The 18,479-nt window shown below is 37.3% G+C and overlaps 2 protein-coding genes across 2 annotated transcripts in view; both read left to right on the forward strand.

Moving 5' to 3' along the window:
* Positions 1–11,327, forward strand: part of LOC140164315 (uncharacterized) — a 59,996-nt gene extending 48,669 nt beyond the window's left edge. Inside the window, exons 8-14 of the mRNA XM_072187589.1 lie at positions 2,468–2,707; positions 3,278–3,406; positions 4,767–4,994; positions 6,382–6,495; positions 8,653–8,892; positions 9,487–9,595; positions 11,188–11,327. Of these exons, the coding sequence (XP_072043690.1) occupies positions 2,468–2,707; positions 3,278–3,406; positions 4,767–4,994; positions 6,382–6,495; positions 8,653–8,892; positions 9,487–9,587 (1,052 nt within the window). The 3' untranslated portion in view covers positions 9,588–9,595; positions 11,188–11,327. The remainder of the gene's footprint in view (positions 1–2,467; positions 2,708–3,277; positions 3,407–4,766; positions 4,995–6,381; positions 6,496–8,652; positions 8,893–9,486; positions 9,596–11,187) is intronic.
* LOC140164314 (uncharacterized) overlaps positions 1–18,269 on the forward strand; it is a 156,958-nt gene extending 138,689 nt beyond the window's left edge. The window contains exons 18-20 of the mRNA XM_072187587.1: positions 15,816–16,079; positions 16,836–17,125; positions 17,915–18,269. Coding sequence (XP_072043688.1) covers positions 15,816–16,079; positions 16,836–17,125; positions 17,915–17,959 — 599 coding nt within the window. The 3' untranslated portion in view covers positions 17,960–18,269. The remainder of the gene's footprint in view (positions 1–15,815; positions 16,080–16,835; positions 17,126–17,914) is intronic.
* The last annotated feature ends 210 nt before the right edge of the window (positions 18,270–18,479 follow it).

Genomic DNA, 18,479 nt, shown 5'->3' on the forward strand with positions numbered 1-18,479 from the left:
CAATTTGACATGCCTGGCGCATCAAGACATTCTCTGTCTGGATAACATGACTGTCGCCCTCAATACGTCTGGGCGCAAATTTAAATAACAATACGCTATTTACATATGAATGCGGCTTCATGCTAATTTCTAGTGCCGCTTCCAGGCCTATTCCGTGGTAAAACTGACCAATCAAGTACGACTTACTCATTACGTGAAGCGAATTTATTCATTAAGAATTTGCCAGACGAGCTTCACGTAGTTGCAAGATATCATCGGTCACGAAAGTTATGATTCAAAAAGTAGTTTATGAAAAGTACGAACCGACGTATTATTAAGATGGACATGAAGTCATAAAAAAGTCATACAGTATTGTACATAACTATATAGCTAGGCAGAGTGGTGGTAAACCATGCACACAATTCTGCGATCTGCAGTGTATCGCCGGGAGCTAATTTGTACAACTTGCGCGGCGTGGCCTGCGGAATTCGACCTTCAGCAAACCAGTTCGGATTTACTTTATATACTAGTAGTAGGCCATACATACTGTAGTTACTGTCCGTTTTCCTATACACAATACTCAGTGCGCTCACCATTGACGCGTGACCTCTACAAAATAATAGTGTATGTTAGAAGTATAGGCCATTGCCTAGTTGCTTCACTGTGTAAAAAATAACCGGCCAATATTTAAAGTATTCTCTGAAATTCTAGAAAATATAGTTTTGTAACATGTCCTAAATTTTTAGCTAATTTAGGTGTTTGGAAATATTGGAACTTTTGTGTTTTAGGAAGGATATGTAAACGACAGATAACACCAAAAAATATTATTTCTAAACCGTGTTAAGTCTGCAAACCATTATGCTTCTCATTTTCAAGAACGCTGTTAACAATAAGCAGACTATTGTCTCATTTCGTAAACAAAAGCCCACACAGTATTGTTACCTTGCATTCGCTTTATAATCGTTCACCCAACTGAAACTATAATACCAGCTCATTGCACAGGTAAAACAGACACAAGAAGTGCAGTGTGTATTTAACCAGAGAAGATCTGATGTAACATAGTTGAGCTGTTTTCATTGAGTGTTATCTTGGTTTAATAGCTTTTAATGGGTTTTAAGTCCTTCAAAGGTCGTGGTGAATTCTACTGTAGACATGACTGCATCATGATTATTTTAAAGTCAACAACATTCAACAATATGATCACCGTGATAGTATGACAGTATCAGTACCGTGGGTGTCAGTGATCCTGGCCTGACACAGTAGACAAACAAACAAACAAACACCCCACACACATGACACATGCATGCAAGGTAACATTGACTATACACTAATCAAACAATGGTATTGATCCTGTACAACTGGTCGTGGTTTATTTACATTCGATTCATTTAAAATCCCCATAGTAAACATTAATTTTGGCAAGAGTTTTCTCTCTCTGGAACGAGGATGCATCCACTGGCTCCGCGTAATGAAAAGATCTAACATGATTGGTCAATTTAGCTCCGCGAAGCGAAAAGTAAGCTACGCGTAGCAGCTCCACGTTGTGGCGGTTACGGCCAGCCATATACTGATCATGCGAAAATCGTAAAAACATAGAATAGAAACAGTGTGACAGGCTCTCAAAATCTCAAATTGTATGCTTAGCCTGAGTCGCTCGGCCTATCTCGAACAAAATCACCATGCGTAGCTGTTGAAAAACATGAGGATTCATCGTACTATCACGGCAATTTTTAACACGAAGATATAGGGACGATGACGGTGTGTGATGCGATCAAACAAAATCAGTCGGAAATCGGAAATATTGATTTTGAGATATAGCCAAACAAAGGAAATATTTCCTTTTGTTTCCTGTTGTTTTGGAAACTCTTGAATTGATCATAGCTTTGGAACTGGTTGTTCAATTTCAATGGGGTTTTGTGCAAAATGTAGCTTTGTAAATTCTTTTTACTATCCTATAAGAAACTGAAAATTTAATATTTCCTAGTTCCGACTGATTTTGCTTGATCGCATAACATTACATTTATACTGATATTGTTCATGTTTATGTCGTGTCATTGATGTTTGATTCATATGAGGTGACGTAAACATTAAAATAATCTTGTTTGTGATAGTTGTTTAAGAGGATTACCGCTTCTGGCCTCAAGGCTTATTGAAGTATGGCGGGCACCACACGAGACGGCGTACCTTGATTTGGGTAATCTTTTGTATGCTTTCTCAGCTGACAAATGATCACCCAAATCACAGTACGCCTCCCTCTCCTTTGTGCCGCCATACTCAAAAAAAACTTATTGGCCTTTAATCATCTCCTCCGGCATGTCATTTTACTTGTCATTTTGTTTGTTTCTTTCGTGTATTTTCATATACTTATATTTTGTTGTTGTTTGATGTTGATGATGTGGAAAAATAAAGATTCACGATTTAAACTTTAATTATATAACAATAATAGCATTAATGAAATATTAATTTGCGCATCTTTTTTTAAACACAGCGGACACGTTGAACAATGCCCGCGTGTATGTTGGCTCATGTAGACAGGACGACATCACAAGTAACCATGTATGTGATGCAGACATCGAAATGGTTAGCGACATCGGAAACAGCAACGATCAAGACAACTTGATTGAGGTAACATGTCCTCCGGGTACTTACGGCCAATATGTGTATATACTACCAGATAATGATGCCACTGAATTCTATTTGTGTGATGTGACGGTATTTGGAGATGATGGTAACTATATGATTTAATTTAACTATATAATCGAGTATTTCAATATTATAAAAATGCTTGTTATGTTGTCTTTGTCTGTGAAAAGGAGTGATCCTTTGATTGTACTATAAAAATGCTACAGTGTACAGCATACAGGTTTATAGTTCACGTTGCTTGTGAACTGACCAGTGTCCTAAATTCAAGATAACATGATTTCAATAAACAGACGAATAGCTATTCGGCATTCATCAAAAATGATAACGAGTATGCAAAGTAATTTAACAGAAAAAATATTTTACACCAAGAGTAGAACATGATTAGTAAGTTTACAACGAAGCACATAATTAGTATGTTACCCGGGTCACTTTTATTTCAACATGTATTATCCACGTACAAAAAAGGGGCACTTGAGATTGTTCATGGTTATGCAAAATACATAAATTTACATTGTGTCATTATTAGTGCTATATGGCTATATTGAACTATGAACAATTGCTGATTAAAAGAATTAACTTCAACATATTTGAAGAGAGTCCATACCGGCATTTGAAATAATCCATTTTAATGATTTTAACCGGCTTTATTTTGTAGTTCCAATTGATCAGGAAACTAAGGTGTATTTTACCAACGAGCAACAGTCAGTCGTGGAGGATGTTAGCACTGGTGATGTGACGCTTTCCTTAACACGAACAGGAAGTAGAAGGACATGTACTTATGTAGGTAAGATACGAACACAAAAGATATTTTGTAACCCATTGATTCGTGGTATAACCAACCCACCATGTTAAAACATATTTGGATATCTGAGGTTTGTATCGATGCACGTGTTGGAAAGAAAATATCGGATACCTGATGGTATAATGAAACTCAGAAAAAAAAAAAAAAAGTTAGCGTCTGGCGATCCTGTCAATCAAACTCCAACGACTCGTGATTGGTTAGCATCGCGTAACTAGGGCGGTGTTTTCCTTAGTTACGCGATGATAACCAATCATGGACGGAAACCGTATTGGAATTTGAATTGACAGGATCGTCAGACGCGAACTATTGTTTTTGTTTCCAACTTTCATTATAGTTACTATTTAGGATGATTATCCAAGGATTGAAGTTTTTGTTTCAAAAGATTCGCTTTGATTGATTGAACAGTTTACCGAATGCAAGATTGTCGAGATTCCTATCCCAGCAAACACAAAATGCGGGACAAAATGTTTTCGCCATCATTCACAAAAGTTTAGAAAAGTTTGCCATAAAACGTTTAAATGTCGGGTTATAAAAAGGGTATATAAAGGGCATAAAACGTTTTCATAACATTTAAAAACATTTTTTGATAACTTACTGCAAATATTCTAACATAATGTTATTTAAGTGTTGACAAAATATTTGGAAAAAAATGTTTGCCAAAAATATTTTAGAATAACATTTTGAAAACATTTAAAAAATATTGTTGCAGGGTGTTTTCATACAAAACTTTTTAAAACATTTTCATAACCGTTATATAATCCGACATTTAATGTTATTAAAATGTTTTTACCAAAAACAAAACCCAAAATACAACCTGTTGAAAACGTATTTAAAACGTTTTGTGTTTGCTGGGATGGCACTTAACAAAAATTACCATACGGCTACGGCTACGGCTACGTTCTCCTGAAAGATTTTGGATTTCGCAGGTCCGAAAGACCCCTTTAATTTGAACAAACCAGAGCTCCGAAAAATCCATGACTTTGATAATTTCACCTCTAAAAGGCCCCTAAATAGCCCATTCCTCACATTTCTGGGGATTTCAGGCAATTTTCAACCAGAAAGCCAAGAAATACTCTTGATTTTGATTGCTTGCAGCTCCAAAAGACCTCCTTTTACTTGTTGGCAGCACCAAAAGAGCCCCTTTTACCAGTACACCGTCAGCTCGCAAAGACCCACCACCTCAAAATTCCGCGGGAACATACCCACCGAACATACCCCCGGCCCCGGGTATAAACCCAACCACTGACAAAGTATCATACCTGCTTTCCCGAATCTTGACTTAAAGTTTCGGTATGCTATCACCGAGAACATAGTAGGTTCAGTTTTGAAATTTGTTTTACAGATTATTACACTGACCAGACTCGTGGCGACTTTACTGCAGTACAGCCAAGTGTTGCTAAGGAAATCAAGATCAGTGGAACTGATACCCAATCGGACACAGTCACTGTCCAAATTACCAATGATAACATTTGTGAATCTACTGAATCCTTCAACGTCTACCTGACTAATATTGTTGGTGGTATTTTAGACACTCGGTGCTCAACTACGGTTGAAATAGAGGATGATGATGGTATGTGCATTATTTGTAATTGCTAAAGCAAGCCAGGAAATAGTCAGAAAACTCAGATCACAAAATCTGGGCATATAAATCATGCGGAAAAGCTTTCACTCAGCAGGCCAGGGAACTCACATGATACCCCAATAATACGTACCTGCCATGTACAAAAACGAAACATCATGGTCTCGGCTGCTGGTACACGTTGGATTTAATGTTTAGGCCTATATGAAAACTACGGGTTGGTTACGTAAAATTTGCGAAACACTAAAACATAATTGTACTTATTCTATTGGAAGCAAATCTGCCATCGTAATTAAAAGCTCCTTAAAACAAAATTGGTATATCACATTAGTTCCAAATTAATTGGATTGGAAAGATAAATGTTTTATCCTTTCCAATATGTAAGAAACAAAAGTGATGAATTTTGATTTTTTTTCACCAAAATTTGATGACGTCATCATTATTGCGCCATATCTATTTTATTTTTTTGCAAACTAGCTTAGCGAAAAGGAAGACCTCTAAATTCATAATCCTGAGGTTCCAGACTATCAATATCCACTGGTTCACAAAAAGTTCTTTCAAGGTAACCTACCTCAATTTTTTTTATACCAAACGCACCAATTTTATTGTAAAACTTGTATAAGACATGAATTTTCTCAGAGCTATCCTAATTACGATTATTTACGAAAATACACACATCTTGTAAGATCTATAAGAAAATGATTTTCTTTCTTTTAAAGGTGTGTGACCCGATTGACAGCCTCATCCTTCCTCCACTTTATAACCCATCAAAATGCAGGTGGTATAAAAACCAGAGAGTAGTTTGGTGCTTACCACCCCGCAAGTCATGTACTCTTTTACGAGCCTATGTGATACACAAGTCATGTTTGCTTCTAGAATCCAAAGCGCTGGAGCAATTTAACTAAAAAAACTTGGAATAAAAATGTTTGGGTCCTCATGTAGAAAACATCATGTGTTACCACCCATCTTTAATATTGACTAGACTGCTGCCCTCAGTCGTCAACCATCTGGATTGACGACTGAGAAAACTACGTGGAAAAAAAGTTTCGGATTTTGCAACAGGATTCCTGTGGCATAGAGCGTGCGCAGTTGTGTCCAAATTGACCTTTTGACCGAGTTTGTTGTTTTTAGAAGTTCAGAGCGCGATCTTGTCACAGCGGCGCGGTACAGCGACGCGGTATACGGGCGCCGCTAGTCAGTCGCGCTACGGCGCACAACCAAAGTCGCATTGAATAGTTTTCAGAAGTCCGTCATGATATGGGCTGTAAGATAATCAGTCGTCACTACGAAGCATGCGAAGTGTAGACGGCTGATTGGAATTAGTCTAAATATTGACATTAACAGTTTTATTAACATGGAAACTTTAACTTCTGAACAGCCGTGACCTACTCCATATCTACACCTGCAACTACCAACATCGATGAGGATGACGGACCACTGAATATCCAGGTGGTTAGAACGGGAGAAGGCACCTCACAAGATGGAAGCGCTAGTAAGTATTATATGACTTATACATATCTACACCTGTGACTACCATCAATAAGGGTTTTATACAGATGGACAGAACTGGTGAAGGCGTGTCACAACTTCACAAGATGGAAGCGCTAGTAAGTAAATTTATTATATGACTTAACCTTATACATATATATCTACACATGTGACTACCATCAATGAGGGTTTTATACAGATATGGATAGAACTGGAGAAGGCATCGCACAAGATGGACGAAGCGCTAGTAAGTGTTATATCACTCATACATATATACACATGTGACTACCATCAATGAGGGTTTTATACAGATATGGATAGAACTGGAGAAGGCATCTCACAAGATGGACGAAGCGCTAGTAAGTGTTATATCACTCATACATATCTACACCTATGACTACCATCAATGAGGGTAATGGACCACTGAATATTGAGGTGGTCAGAATGGAAGCGCAAGTAAGTATTATATTACTCACACAATTTCTACACCTGCGATTACCATCATTGAGGGTATAAATGGAATACCTAATAATCCAAAGGGACAGAACTGGTGAAGGCGTCTCACACGATGGAAGCGCTAGTAAGTATTACCGTAAAGATTCGCATTATGGCGTACATGGGCTCCTTTGCATTAGGGTAAATTCATAAAAAACTCCTTCCTCTGATAATCCCAACAAGAATTAAGGGTCCGTGCCCTTATATACTGGTCATTTGTGCCTTACATTCCAGTTATGTCAAGGGAGCCCATATGCACCATTAGGCGAATCTTTACTGTATATCACTCATACATATCAACACCTGCGACTACCATCAATTCCATCAATGAGGGTAATGGCACAGGTTAACAGAACTGGAGAAGGCCTCTGCCTTAGTAAGTATTACATTTATACAATACCTACACCTGCGACTACCATCAATGAGGGTACTGGACCACTGAATATCCAGGTGAACAGAACTGGAGAAAGCCTCTGACAGGATGATAAAGCCTTCAAGGTATTCTCTTTACCAAAAGCCAAACCATCTCCGCATGTGTTAGACGATTTCTTGCACTTCCATTATTGTTAGCTCTTGTAGCTTGAGTATATTACCACCAAATTGAACAACTTTTCGCCGTGTAAATAGGCTAATATCAACTGTTTCATGGAAGGAATCTTGACATACATAATGTAGAATCGTTAGGATGTTGCAATACTTATGTTTAGCGTGTCTAGTTGAGAGAAATGTCGATTTGAAAAAAAAAAAATTTCATTGGTTTTTGACATCGAAGTTTTTGGGGAAAAGCGTTAATAAGCACAATATTCTAATCCTTTAATTCAATGTAACTGGTAATAAAGTTACAATTCATAATCCACAAATGTTTTTAAAAAATGGCCAAAATAGACATCTTAGGATTTTTTGTGTATGCTAGAACAACCACATCAAATATTTTTACAGAGACTAATTTCAGTCATGTCAGTCTATGCTTTCTGATTCTTGCTAAAGGTGCCTTGTGATAAAACATGTGAAATAAGGGATTTGGCTCTCTAAACTGTTTTATTATAGACTTTTATAACTTTTATTCCCAGGGAATTATGATTGAGTTACGTTTCAGCTGGCAAAACAGAACAATATTTTCAACACGTAATTCAAAGTATCTAGTTCTGTATTTCCTGACATCGAGAGTAAATTGTGTACTTGTGCGACGTTTGTTTCAACCCGTTACCTCTTGTATACTTTCTAATTACTATAACTTGTCCTCACTTATTAACATTTACCAAATTTATAGCTCATTTTCATTTGTCGATGCTGATGCAACTTCTGCTGACTACAACAATTCTGGCCAACAATACCATTCTATTCGTCCACCAATACTCAGAACATGCTACTACCTCCATGCTCAGAACACTGTGACATTCATAGACCATATGGACGATCTTGAGTCACACTGAACAACTTGAAATTTAGTTAGTGTGCGATGTGGTTTTTGTTTCATGCCATTTGTCAATTTTTATCCCAGTGTTAGGAGGGTAAATTTCTTTTCCTTTCGTACTTAGATGAATCATTATTTGATAAGATAGTGCAAAACACAAAGTTATTGTTTTATTCAACAATAAAAAAGGTTGAAAAATAATACTATCATGATTTTTAAAACTCTTCGTTTCCCTTGGATTGTTTCTTGCAGCTCTTACCTTCACCGATACTGCGCAAAATGGAGCCACATCCTATGACTACAGCAACCTTGCCACCACATTGCAATTCTCGTCAACAACCAATTCTCAGACTCATGCCGTGTCTATCAATGATGATGAATGTTTTGAGCAATCTGAGACATTTCAAGTCACTTTGGACCGACTTACACCTGCTGCATGCAGTGGAGCAGGTGCTGGGCTACCTCTGACGATGACTATAACCGATAACGACTGTAAGTATCATTAATTTCAGTCTGAAATTAATATCCATCTTCATTTGAACAAAAGAAAGCTTACTTAGTTATCCGACATACGAATTTCCATTCATTTAATGCAAATATAGTTAATTATTCACCAAACAAATAAATACATTTCTCCGTAATGTTAATTTAACGTCGCTGTGCACTCTAGAAATGCATTTATTAAATTAATGTGCTTCTTAATTATTCATGCAAGATAAAAAAAAAATAGTGCTTTTTTTGGATATTGGCCTTAATTTTTGAAATATTGTTTTGACCAAATAAAGCCAATTATTGACTAAAAATTACCCTTTTTAAAGCTAAAAATGGTAAAAAGTAATTTTTTTGGCATTATTTGGTAGATAATGCAAATAGTAAAGTCTATATACAAAAACAAAACAAAATAAAAAACAAACCGTCCCTGTCTACATTATGAAAGAAAATAATTGTCCCTTTTCTATAGTTTTCTATAGAGGAATTGACTCAGCAAGTTTAAGCTTATCATAAACAAATAGTATCTGTTATTACTATTCATGACGATGCGATGTAGAATTGTCTCATTGTCAGTTTATTGTTTTTAATCGATAGCCAAATTCAATTGGGACATCGCTACTGATGTTATCTTAATCTTAGAAGAGGATCTGGTCCCAGAACAATCGATATTATCAGGAAGGAACAATGCAAACTAAAAGTCTTGGTAAGAATTTTCATTATATTTAACATTTATGCACTCAGAACGCTAGTTAGTCGATGGATATTGTTATAGATCGCCCTGCACTACAACGTTCACGCGGTACCGTAGCATTGAACCATAGATGTCAAAAAAGTGTTAATCTCTCGCACCTGTAAGATTAGTATCTTTGAAAAAAGCGGCATTGTATTCAATCTATGATTGCAGACATACACAGGTGGTGAGTGCAACCTGCGTGTAGTGCAGGGCGATCTATTCAAAAATTGTATTCATCTATTGCTATGGTAGTTAATCCGATTATTACATCACTTTGACGGCCAATTGGCTTGGTTTACCAGTGCAAAAGTGAGGGTTCTGTGTTGAGCAGCTCCTCCAAATGGTGCGAAATGATACATTAATAGTATCTTGAGCTGCAGTGATCAGCAATATCATGCTGAAATATGCTGAAACACGTCGGCTTGGCGTAGCAGGCCCGTAGCCAGGCTTCCAAGATAAAGGTTCGACTCAAATAATTATCCTTACAAGAATGGTATAGGTATTGGGTAGTGCGCTTGTTGATGGGGTTAATCGGCGCGAAGCAGCGCGCATTATTTGCACTTGTGCAACTGCTCATTATACGATTATTACGTTTCAAAAAATGTACAATAACTGCAAAAAGACCTCCTTTGTCATTTGCGATAGTTCAGGCATTAGTAATTGTTCATACATACTCACGATATAAGAACGTTTCTGATTGGATTTGGGACGTTTATTACTGGTCATAAATTCCGTTTATGACCAGTACGCAGGGCATAAACAAGCTGCGTCACGCAGCGTTGAAACCTAATTAACAAGATCCACGATTTGCTGGTGTTGCGTACACGCGCATCACCGCGCCCATCTCACGCGGAGCGCAAACGATGAACGCGTAACTCCCGGCCGTTGACCTCATGAGCCGAGCTGCTTCCTGCAAGTATGTCTACTCATTTTCTCCCAATTTTTGAAGGAAAACGGTATGGAAATGTTATTTAAACTTGTAAACCCTTATTATTGTTATTTGTATTGAATTCCTAAAATTTTTCAGAATGTTGGGTATGTATGAACGGGGTTCATTCATAGGATTTCGGGCATGATCATTGATTTATGCCCTCGGCTCACGCCTCGGGCATAAACAGCGATCATGCCCTCAATCCTATGAATGAACCCCTAATTTATGTTTGCTCTTTTAATATTGATTCTTTTTCCGTTAAAAAGTTAGTGTAACTTATATTCAGGATGCTGTTGGGATGCAATTTTGCTTAACATTGTCTGTAATAGTCGCGTGTTGCAGTTATGTGCACACAAACATAATTGTTTAAACATTTTTACGAACTCAAGGGTTAAGAACCAGAAAGCCGTAACTCCGCTCTCACAAAATGAGCATAAAGTTGGCTCCATACTTTGGTCTTCAAAAATCAATATTTCCTCCACATTGTCTTTTGTTTTGTATTGAATTTTGTCATGATTAATGGACTGTATCTTCTATAGTGCCCTGGCGACTTTATGTTCATTTTGTGGTAGCAGGTGATTGTGAGTTGAGGCTTTCTGGTTCTTAACCCTCGATTACTGTTTTATTTCAGAATTTGATGTTACTTACGACACTGCACAATCTAATGATTTCTCTATTACACCAAGCAGCAGCAATTCAGTGACATTTCCTCCTGGTATTTCCTCTCAACCTATCACTATAACTATTAACGATGATGATGAGGTTGAAGGTCACGAGGCTTTCACTCTCACTTTGAGAGATCCTAAAGGGGACGACTGCCCCAATGGTAATAGAGGAGAGAATTATCAACTCCATATAAGGATTAGAGATAATGATGGTGAGTTGCAAAGTTGAACATGAACATTTTTTTCATTATTTAAATTTATTTTAGGCGCCAAGATTCTCACAAACATATTGAAGCAGCTAGAGATACTAAGAAGTTCTATACAGAAAATGGTAAAATCTTTTAACTTTCTCTGTAAGTCACAAACATTGTTTTAAACACGTTTTAAAACACATGTTGTTCCAAAAATGTATTATTTTTAATTTGCATAAATGTGTACTACATATTATTCGGGTACCAATAACACTGATATAATCGATGCCGGATCTAAGTAATTAAAAGTAATTAAATGAGTTAGCTTATACAGGTAATTATTTACCAAAGCAGTACACATCATTTTGAAATAAAAAGATAAAAAATGTATTATATTTTATCATATTTATTAGGTGTGGTCAATTGGGAAAACACAGCTTGCACTGCTATGGAAAGTGACGGTCAATGTGAAGTGTGTTTAACCAGAACCGGGGATCTGACAGACTCTCAAACCGTTCGTAAGTACTGCAAAGTGATCTGATAACATCTAATTCCGATAGAATCAGGAATGTGATAAACACCTGAAGTTTTTTGATATAATTAAGAAAAGAATACCAGATAAAGAATTTTAAAAAAATGATACCAATCAACAGAAAGACTTTCAGCTTTATATTTGCAACAAATTTAGTTTTCTATGACAAGCTGATTAATGTACATTTAAAACGATGATGTAATTGATGGAAACTCCCACAATTGTAATAAGCTATCATCATGATCTATTCTGATAAATTTCCTAGTAACCCATCTATTTGACATTCACCATCAGAATAAAATGGTGGCAGGTACTGGTACCACATCCCTCGCGTCGCTTTTATGCTAGTGATCTGGTGTTTTGCCATTTTCCCTGTAACCCTTCTCCTCCTGGTGGTGTATGTGATTATGAGCCATTATGAAATACCAAATCCAATGCTAGGATATCAATCACAAAAATGTATAGAGTTTTTTATTGAAAGACTGAAATAAACAGTGACTGGTAAATTCCCGGGGAGGGCACTCACTAAAAATTGGTGACGGGGATGTGCGGCCACATTGACCCCAATTTTTCAACTCCCTCTCACCCAATGACCCCCTTTTTTGTTTGACTGAACTCCCCCTCATCAAATGACTCTCTTTTTGTTTTCCTCTCACCGACTGACCCCGTGTTTTTCATTATTTTTCTTCAATTTTTTTTTCAAATTTTGATGACCTTCTGTCAATTCTATATCAACTTTTATATTTCGACCCAAAATTTTACCCAGTTTCACAGAAAGACCCCCTTTTTTGGTAAGATTTTTCCCAGTCTCACGAAAAGACCCCCTTTTTGAGGGCCCTCTCACCGAAAGACCCCCTTTTTTGGTATCTAGGCTCTCACCGAAAGACCCCTAGTTTCGAACTGCTGTCCGCACATCCCCGTCACTATCAAAGCCCAGTGCACCCGGGGGGGGTAAATATAGACATGTTTTACATACAAAATCGAAACAAACTTCTATCTTAGTATGAGATTTATTGTGAAATCTTCTGGATTTTGTAGGAAGCGTCAAAACTGATTCTAAAAATATATACTTATTGTTATCGCAAATCAGGTTTGAGATGATTTTATGATGAAACTCTACTTTTTTTGCTCAGTAATATCGGCAGTATCCAATTCAGCACTTATTGGCTCAGATTTCACTGACATCAGAGAGATACGATTTGAAGAAGGGGATGCACGAGTATGTGTTCAGGTTCAGATTACACGTGATAGCATTGTTGAGTCAACTGAGACATTCACTCTGACCATCACCGCAGGACAAGGAATCGATATTGGTTCCCAACATACAACCACAGTGACTATCATCGATGATGATGGTAATGTATTTTTTTTCTAAATGTTTAACTAAAATGATCAACAAGCATCAATAGGTACATTTTGTCAAACATTCATAACCTCATGATATACGCGATGCGTGTCTTCCAATCATATTTTATTAATTGTGAACGCGGACACAAATGAAAGTTCTTAATTGTGGTATGATCAAGCAAAATCAGTCTGAAGTCGGGCATGCTCATTTTTAATTTTTCTACTTATGTATAAAATATTTGAAAAAGCTACATTTTGCAGAAAACCCCATTTAAATTGAACACTTTGTTCCAAAGATTCAAGCAGTTGAGTGGTTTTAAAAACAATAGGAAACAGAAGAAATTATTTTCATAGTTTGGCTATATCTGAAAATCAATATTTCCGGCCATCATGAATATGCGACTCACAGCGTACGGTATAATGAAAAAGAGGACTTTTACTTAGTCTGTACTATTAGCCTATGCCCAAAACAAACCCCTCTAATTTCACGCAAACTATTTCATATGTATAAGACTCATAATGTAAGCATTCGCGTTCGTATGTTAACCATGGTTCCTGTATTTGACGCTTTTGTCCCCGGCCCCCGCACTCCGTGCATCCGCGGGCATTCATGCTTGTCGGTGAACTTTAAAACCACCACCTTTTGCATCCCATTTCGCGAAGTTTTTAGCGGGTAAACATTCCCATTTTAGCGATTTCGCGAATTATTTGCCCTTCGACCATACCCCTATTTTCCCTAAAACGCGAATGAAATTTCTAATATACCCCGTGAATATACCCTTTTCTGGCAGAAACGCGTAGGCTGAAAATACCCTTTTTTCAATTTCGCGAACACGTGGTTTGAAAAAACACCCCTTTTTTGTGTGTTTTTCGACGAGCATGAATACTCGCGGATGAACGGAGTGCGGGGGCCGGGGTTTTGTCCTACATCAGAGGTCGACAACCCCCGGGGGCACTCACATGTAAAGGTGGTACGGGTATGTGCGGCGGTCAAGCGTCCCTTTTTCAGACTCTCCGATAGTTCCTTAAGCCCCACATTTGCAATATGCTCCAGTTCATTGAGCCTCAAACTCTGACAATTGTAGCTCTTTAGCTGAAATTTGGAAAAATTTGGAAATCCTTAGCTCCAAAGCCTATAATTTGGCCGATTTTAGATCACAGAGCCCCACAAATATATCAGAAATTTCAGTTCATCAAGCCCCTATTTTGATCCAAAATTAGTTCTTAGTTCCCAAAGTTCGGCGCTCCGCGCCGCACACCCCTACCACAATTTTAGTTGAGTACCCACCCGGGTCGACAACTCATATTAAGGTGGATGTCTGTTGGCGTGTGAGTAACCATGTGTATACGCCAACGCACAAGGCGGCTCGGAATGGACGATAACATGCGGTAACGGTTTTCAAGGGGCATATTAACCCCAGGGTCCTATAGGATGCTGGCCACCAACATATTTCTTAGAATTTAAGGCCTTTTTGACCATTTGGTCAAATCTAGCCCCTTCAAAAAACCCTTGACATCCTGATTACACCACTGCGTAAACGACAGACTAACGATGCTCATCAGACATGTATTTTTACGTTTTTTTAATATCAATTTGTTTTGTTTTGTCAAACAGCTAGAGATCAAGTAGGCTGGGAGCAACCGTTTTACGTGTTTAATGAAGCGGTCGGTAGCGGGGCAACAGTGTACATCACACACACCGGCAATAGTGATATCAATGTCAGTGAGTATTCAAGAACATTCACACTCATGGTTGAGGTGGGGAAGGTTTCCCATACTGACCATCCCTTATTATACTATTTCATCCAATATAAACACCATATTGTAACAAATTATAGGTCATTTTAATTGAAAGCAAATGTTTCCAGGATTCATAGTGTTATCAGTTTGCCACCCAATTGTCAAAAGTGTTCACAGTTGCAGTTACTGATACATCATCTAAGGGTAACGACAATTCTTAAATTGAGTCCTTATAGCACGCGTCTCAGAAAAGTGATAACCGAACAAGTGATTATATTATTATTCATAAATAATGTAGGGAATTACAGATTTTGTGATCATGATGTCCATTTTGGGGTTAATTATTGAGCTGTATTTTGTCATCTGGTGCATTTCAATACCTTGAACACGATTATGCAATAATGCACTGCAAAGTTGACATCAATTTGAAACATCTATTTGAATAAATGATATTCTAATCATTATAATGATATCATATGATATGATATAATACCAGGGAATGCCTTTTGAGGATGAGAGCGAGAGCAATCGCTCTCTACTGCTCTCCGTAATTAAATCTGATATAGGAGAGTAATTTTAGCTCTTCTAGCTTGACCATTATCTCCTTACATTGTATTTTATGCTCTAAACAGCTCTCCTTGAGAGCTCTAGAGAAGCTATTTTAAATGTTCTCCTGCAAATTCCAAAAGACAGTTCCTGTAATATGATATGATATGATATGATATGATATGATATGATATGACATGATATGATATGATAATGAGATTACTTGTTTAATAAATAGTTGTGACTTCAAGCTCTGGCACAGCTACATCAGTGGTAGATTTCACTCCAGTCAGCTCAACCAGATTCAGCATCCCACAGCAAACAACGCGATACCGTCTACAACTCCAGATTATAAATGACGGAGTAGATGAACCAGACGAAAGCTTTGTGTTGACTCTGCGGTCTGATACAGATTCTGTTTCTGTTACGCAAGCACAAACCACCATTACAATTACAGATGATGACCAAGCTACTACTCCACCTCCAACTCGACCTCCACGAAGTAGGTTGAAAATGAACTTATCAGGAACATGCAAACAGTATTGTAATTATATATTCCAAACATACCAACATAAGTAAAGAACAGATATTGGATTCCAATATCTGTGAGTAAAGAGTGTCATCAGTTTCGCCGCCGGAACATATTATAAAGGAGGAAAATAGGAAAAAGGATGCCACCCGGAAGTTGAACTTGTGACCTAAGATAGCTTCGTGATTGGGCAAACTGTATATAAGTGGTCACTTAGTATTTGAATGTTTCACACATTAATCATTTTCAACGATATTTCAAACATGCCAACATAAATAAAGAGTATCAACAATTTCGCTGCCGGAACATATTATAAAGGAGGAAAATAGGAAAAAGGATGCCACCCGGAAGTTGAACTTGTGACCTAAGATAGCTTCGTGATTGGGCAAACTGTATATAAGTGGCCACTTAGTATTTGAATGTTTCACACATTAATCATTTTCAACGATATTCCAAACATGCCAACATAAATAAAGAGTGTCAACAATAAAGGAGGAAAATAGGAAAAGGGATGCCGCCCGGACCTAGGATAGCTTCGTGATTGGGCAAAACTCTAAATCCGATATATAAGTGGTAACTTAGTGTTTGAATGAAAAAAAACCTGCACGACCTTTATTTATGTAACACCCAAAAAGCGTTTGCAGGTGCTTGCAGGAAATATTTGGCAAAAAGATAACAACTAGAATAATCTAGTCACATACACGCATTTATTTTTAAATTTCTTCACAGGTTTAAGTGGTGGAGCAATCGCTGGGATTGTCATTGGTTCCATTATCGGTGCCCTCATTCTTGCCATTGTTGCAGGAGTGCTGTTTTGGTTTTGTATTCGAGGAAGAAGTGCGCTTCCTGTTGCTGGTAATATGGGTGTTGCCACACCTGCGCCACAACCAGGCCAATTGCAGCTGGTTCCACTTGGCTACGGTGGTAATGCCTTTGGTGTTCCAAGTAATGGATTTGGATACCCGTATAATAGTTTTGGGCTCCCAAACAATGGGTCTGGATACGATAATTTCTATGGGGTAGGTATGAGCTTAAAGTCATAATGTACGATTTCCGTCATATATTAATTTGGTTATTCTTCACCCAAAATGCTAAAAATAATATTAGTATTAACTGCCAGGAAGGGTTTCTGTTCATTTTAAGCCTGGCTATTTTGGACGTTTAACATGGATTTCTAACAAATCATAGTATGACTTTATGTCAAAATTGCTCTGTTGACCTACAAACACAACAAATTTGGCTGATTCCATTAGGTGTTAGTTGGGATGTGTAAACATTACAAATATGCCAAAATATTAATATCATAAAAGCTTTAATGTGCTTGAGAGGTATTTTAGGGATTTTTATATACTCGCCTTTGTATGTTTAGCCGTAAAAGTTTATCTGTTCTTAATTTGACTGAAACTGGTTATTATGTTATAAATCTTAAAATAGCATGTTAAGCACGCCAATTCTTATTGATACAATAATTGATATAGCTGATATAGCTATGTATGCAATATGAAACAAGTATATGATTGGAATCTGGATTTGTTTGAAGGAATTTCCAGGAGGAATTTGTCAGATTAGGAAATTATTTTGTCTTATTTGACTTATCACAAAAACAACATGATACTTTTAGTGAAAAGTGTATAATTTAAATTTGTGGACATCTGTGTTTGTGATTGTGAATTTTTGATAGAAATGTCCTGTAAATAAATAAACGAATCATATATGCTTTCTCTTCAATGTTACATTTACATATTAATTTATTCATTGCCCAGTGGATATGTTAAACAATGTTAATCTTTTATTATTTTTTATTACAGAATACTGCATATGGCCGCAACCCTTATGGTTTTGGATACCCATAGATCCGATGACGGTGGATTAATTGAATACCTGAATACAAAACCCACCCAAGTCCATGAAAAGTGATTTTGAGAAAACTGAAAAACAAAATGTGTATCATACATGCTGAGCATTGGGTTCAACTTTTATACATATGATAGGCTTATGTATAAGCAACAATTTCCCATGCATAACTCAATTTGGCCAAAGTATGGACTTGGGTGGGCTTTGTGTTCATGTTTTCAATTCTGAAATAGCTCTCTATTACACACAGGAGCAACGTGACTTATAATCGACAGTACAATGTCAGAGAAAACTGTTCGAATACTTCAATTATAATCGAAGACCTAATTAAAAAGACTAGTTTGCGTATGACGTCCTGTCAACCAGACCAAAAATGCAGTACTGCGCAGGTCAGCAACCAATCACGTCGCGCCTTTGCCCTGAGGTCGGACGCAAGCAAGTCTTTTTTGCATAATATACTCATCGTCACCATATGTTCTCCCAACAATGATTGGTGGAGAAAGGGGACGGGATCTGTGA

Source organism: Amphiura filiformis, chromosome 11, assembly GCF_039555335.1.
Source record: "Amphiura filiformis chromosome 11, Afil_fr2py, whole genome shotgun sequence".
In the NCBI taxonomy this organism is placed as follows: Eukaryota; Metazoa; Echinodermata; class Ophiuroidea; order Amphilepidida; family Amphiuridae; genus Amphiura; species Amphiura filiformis.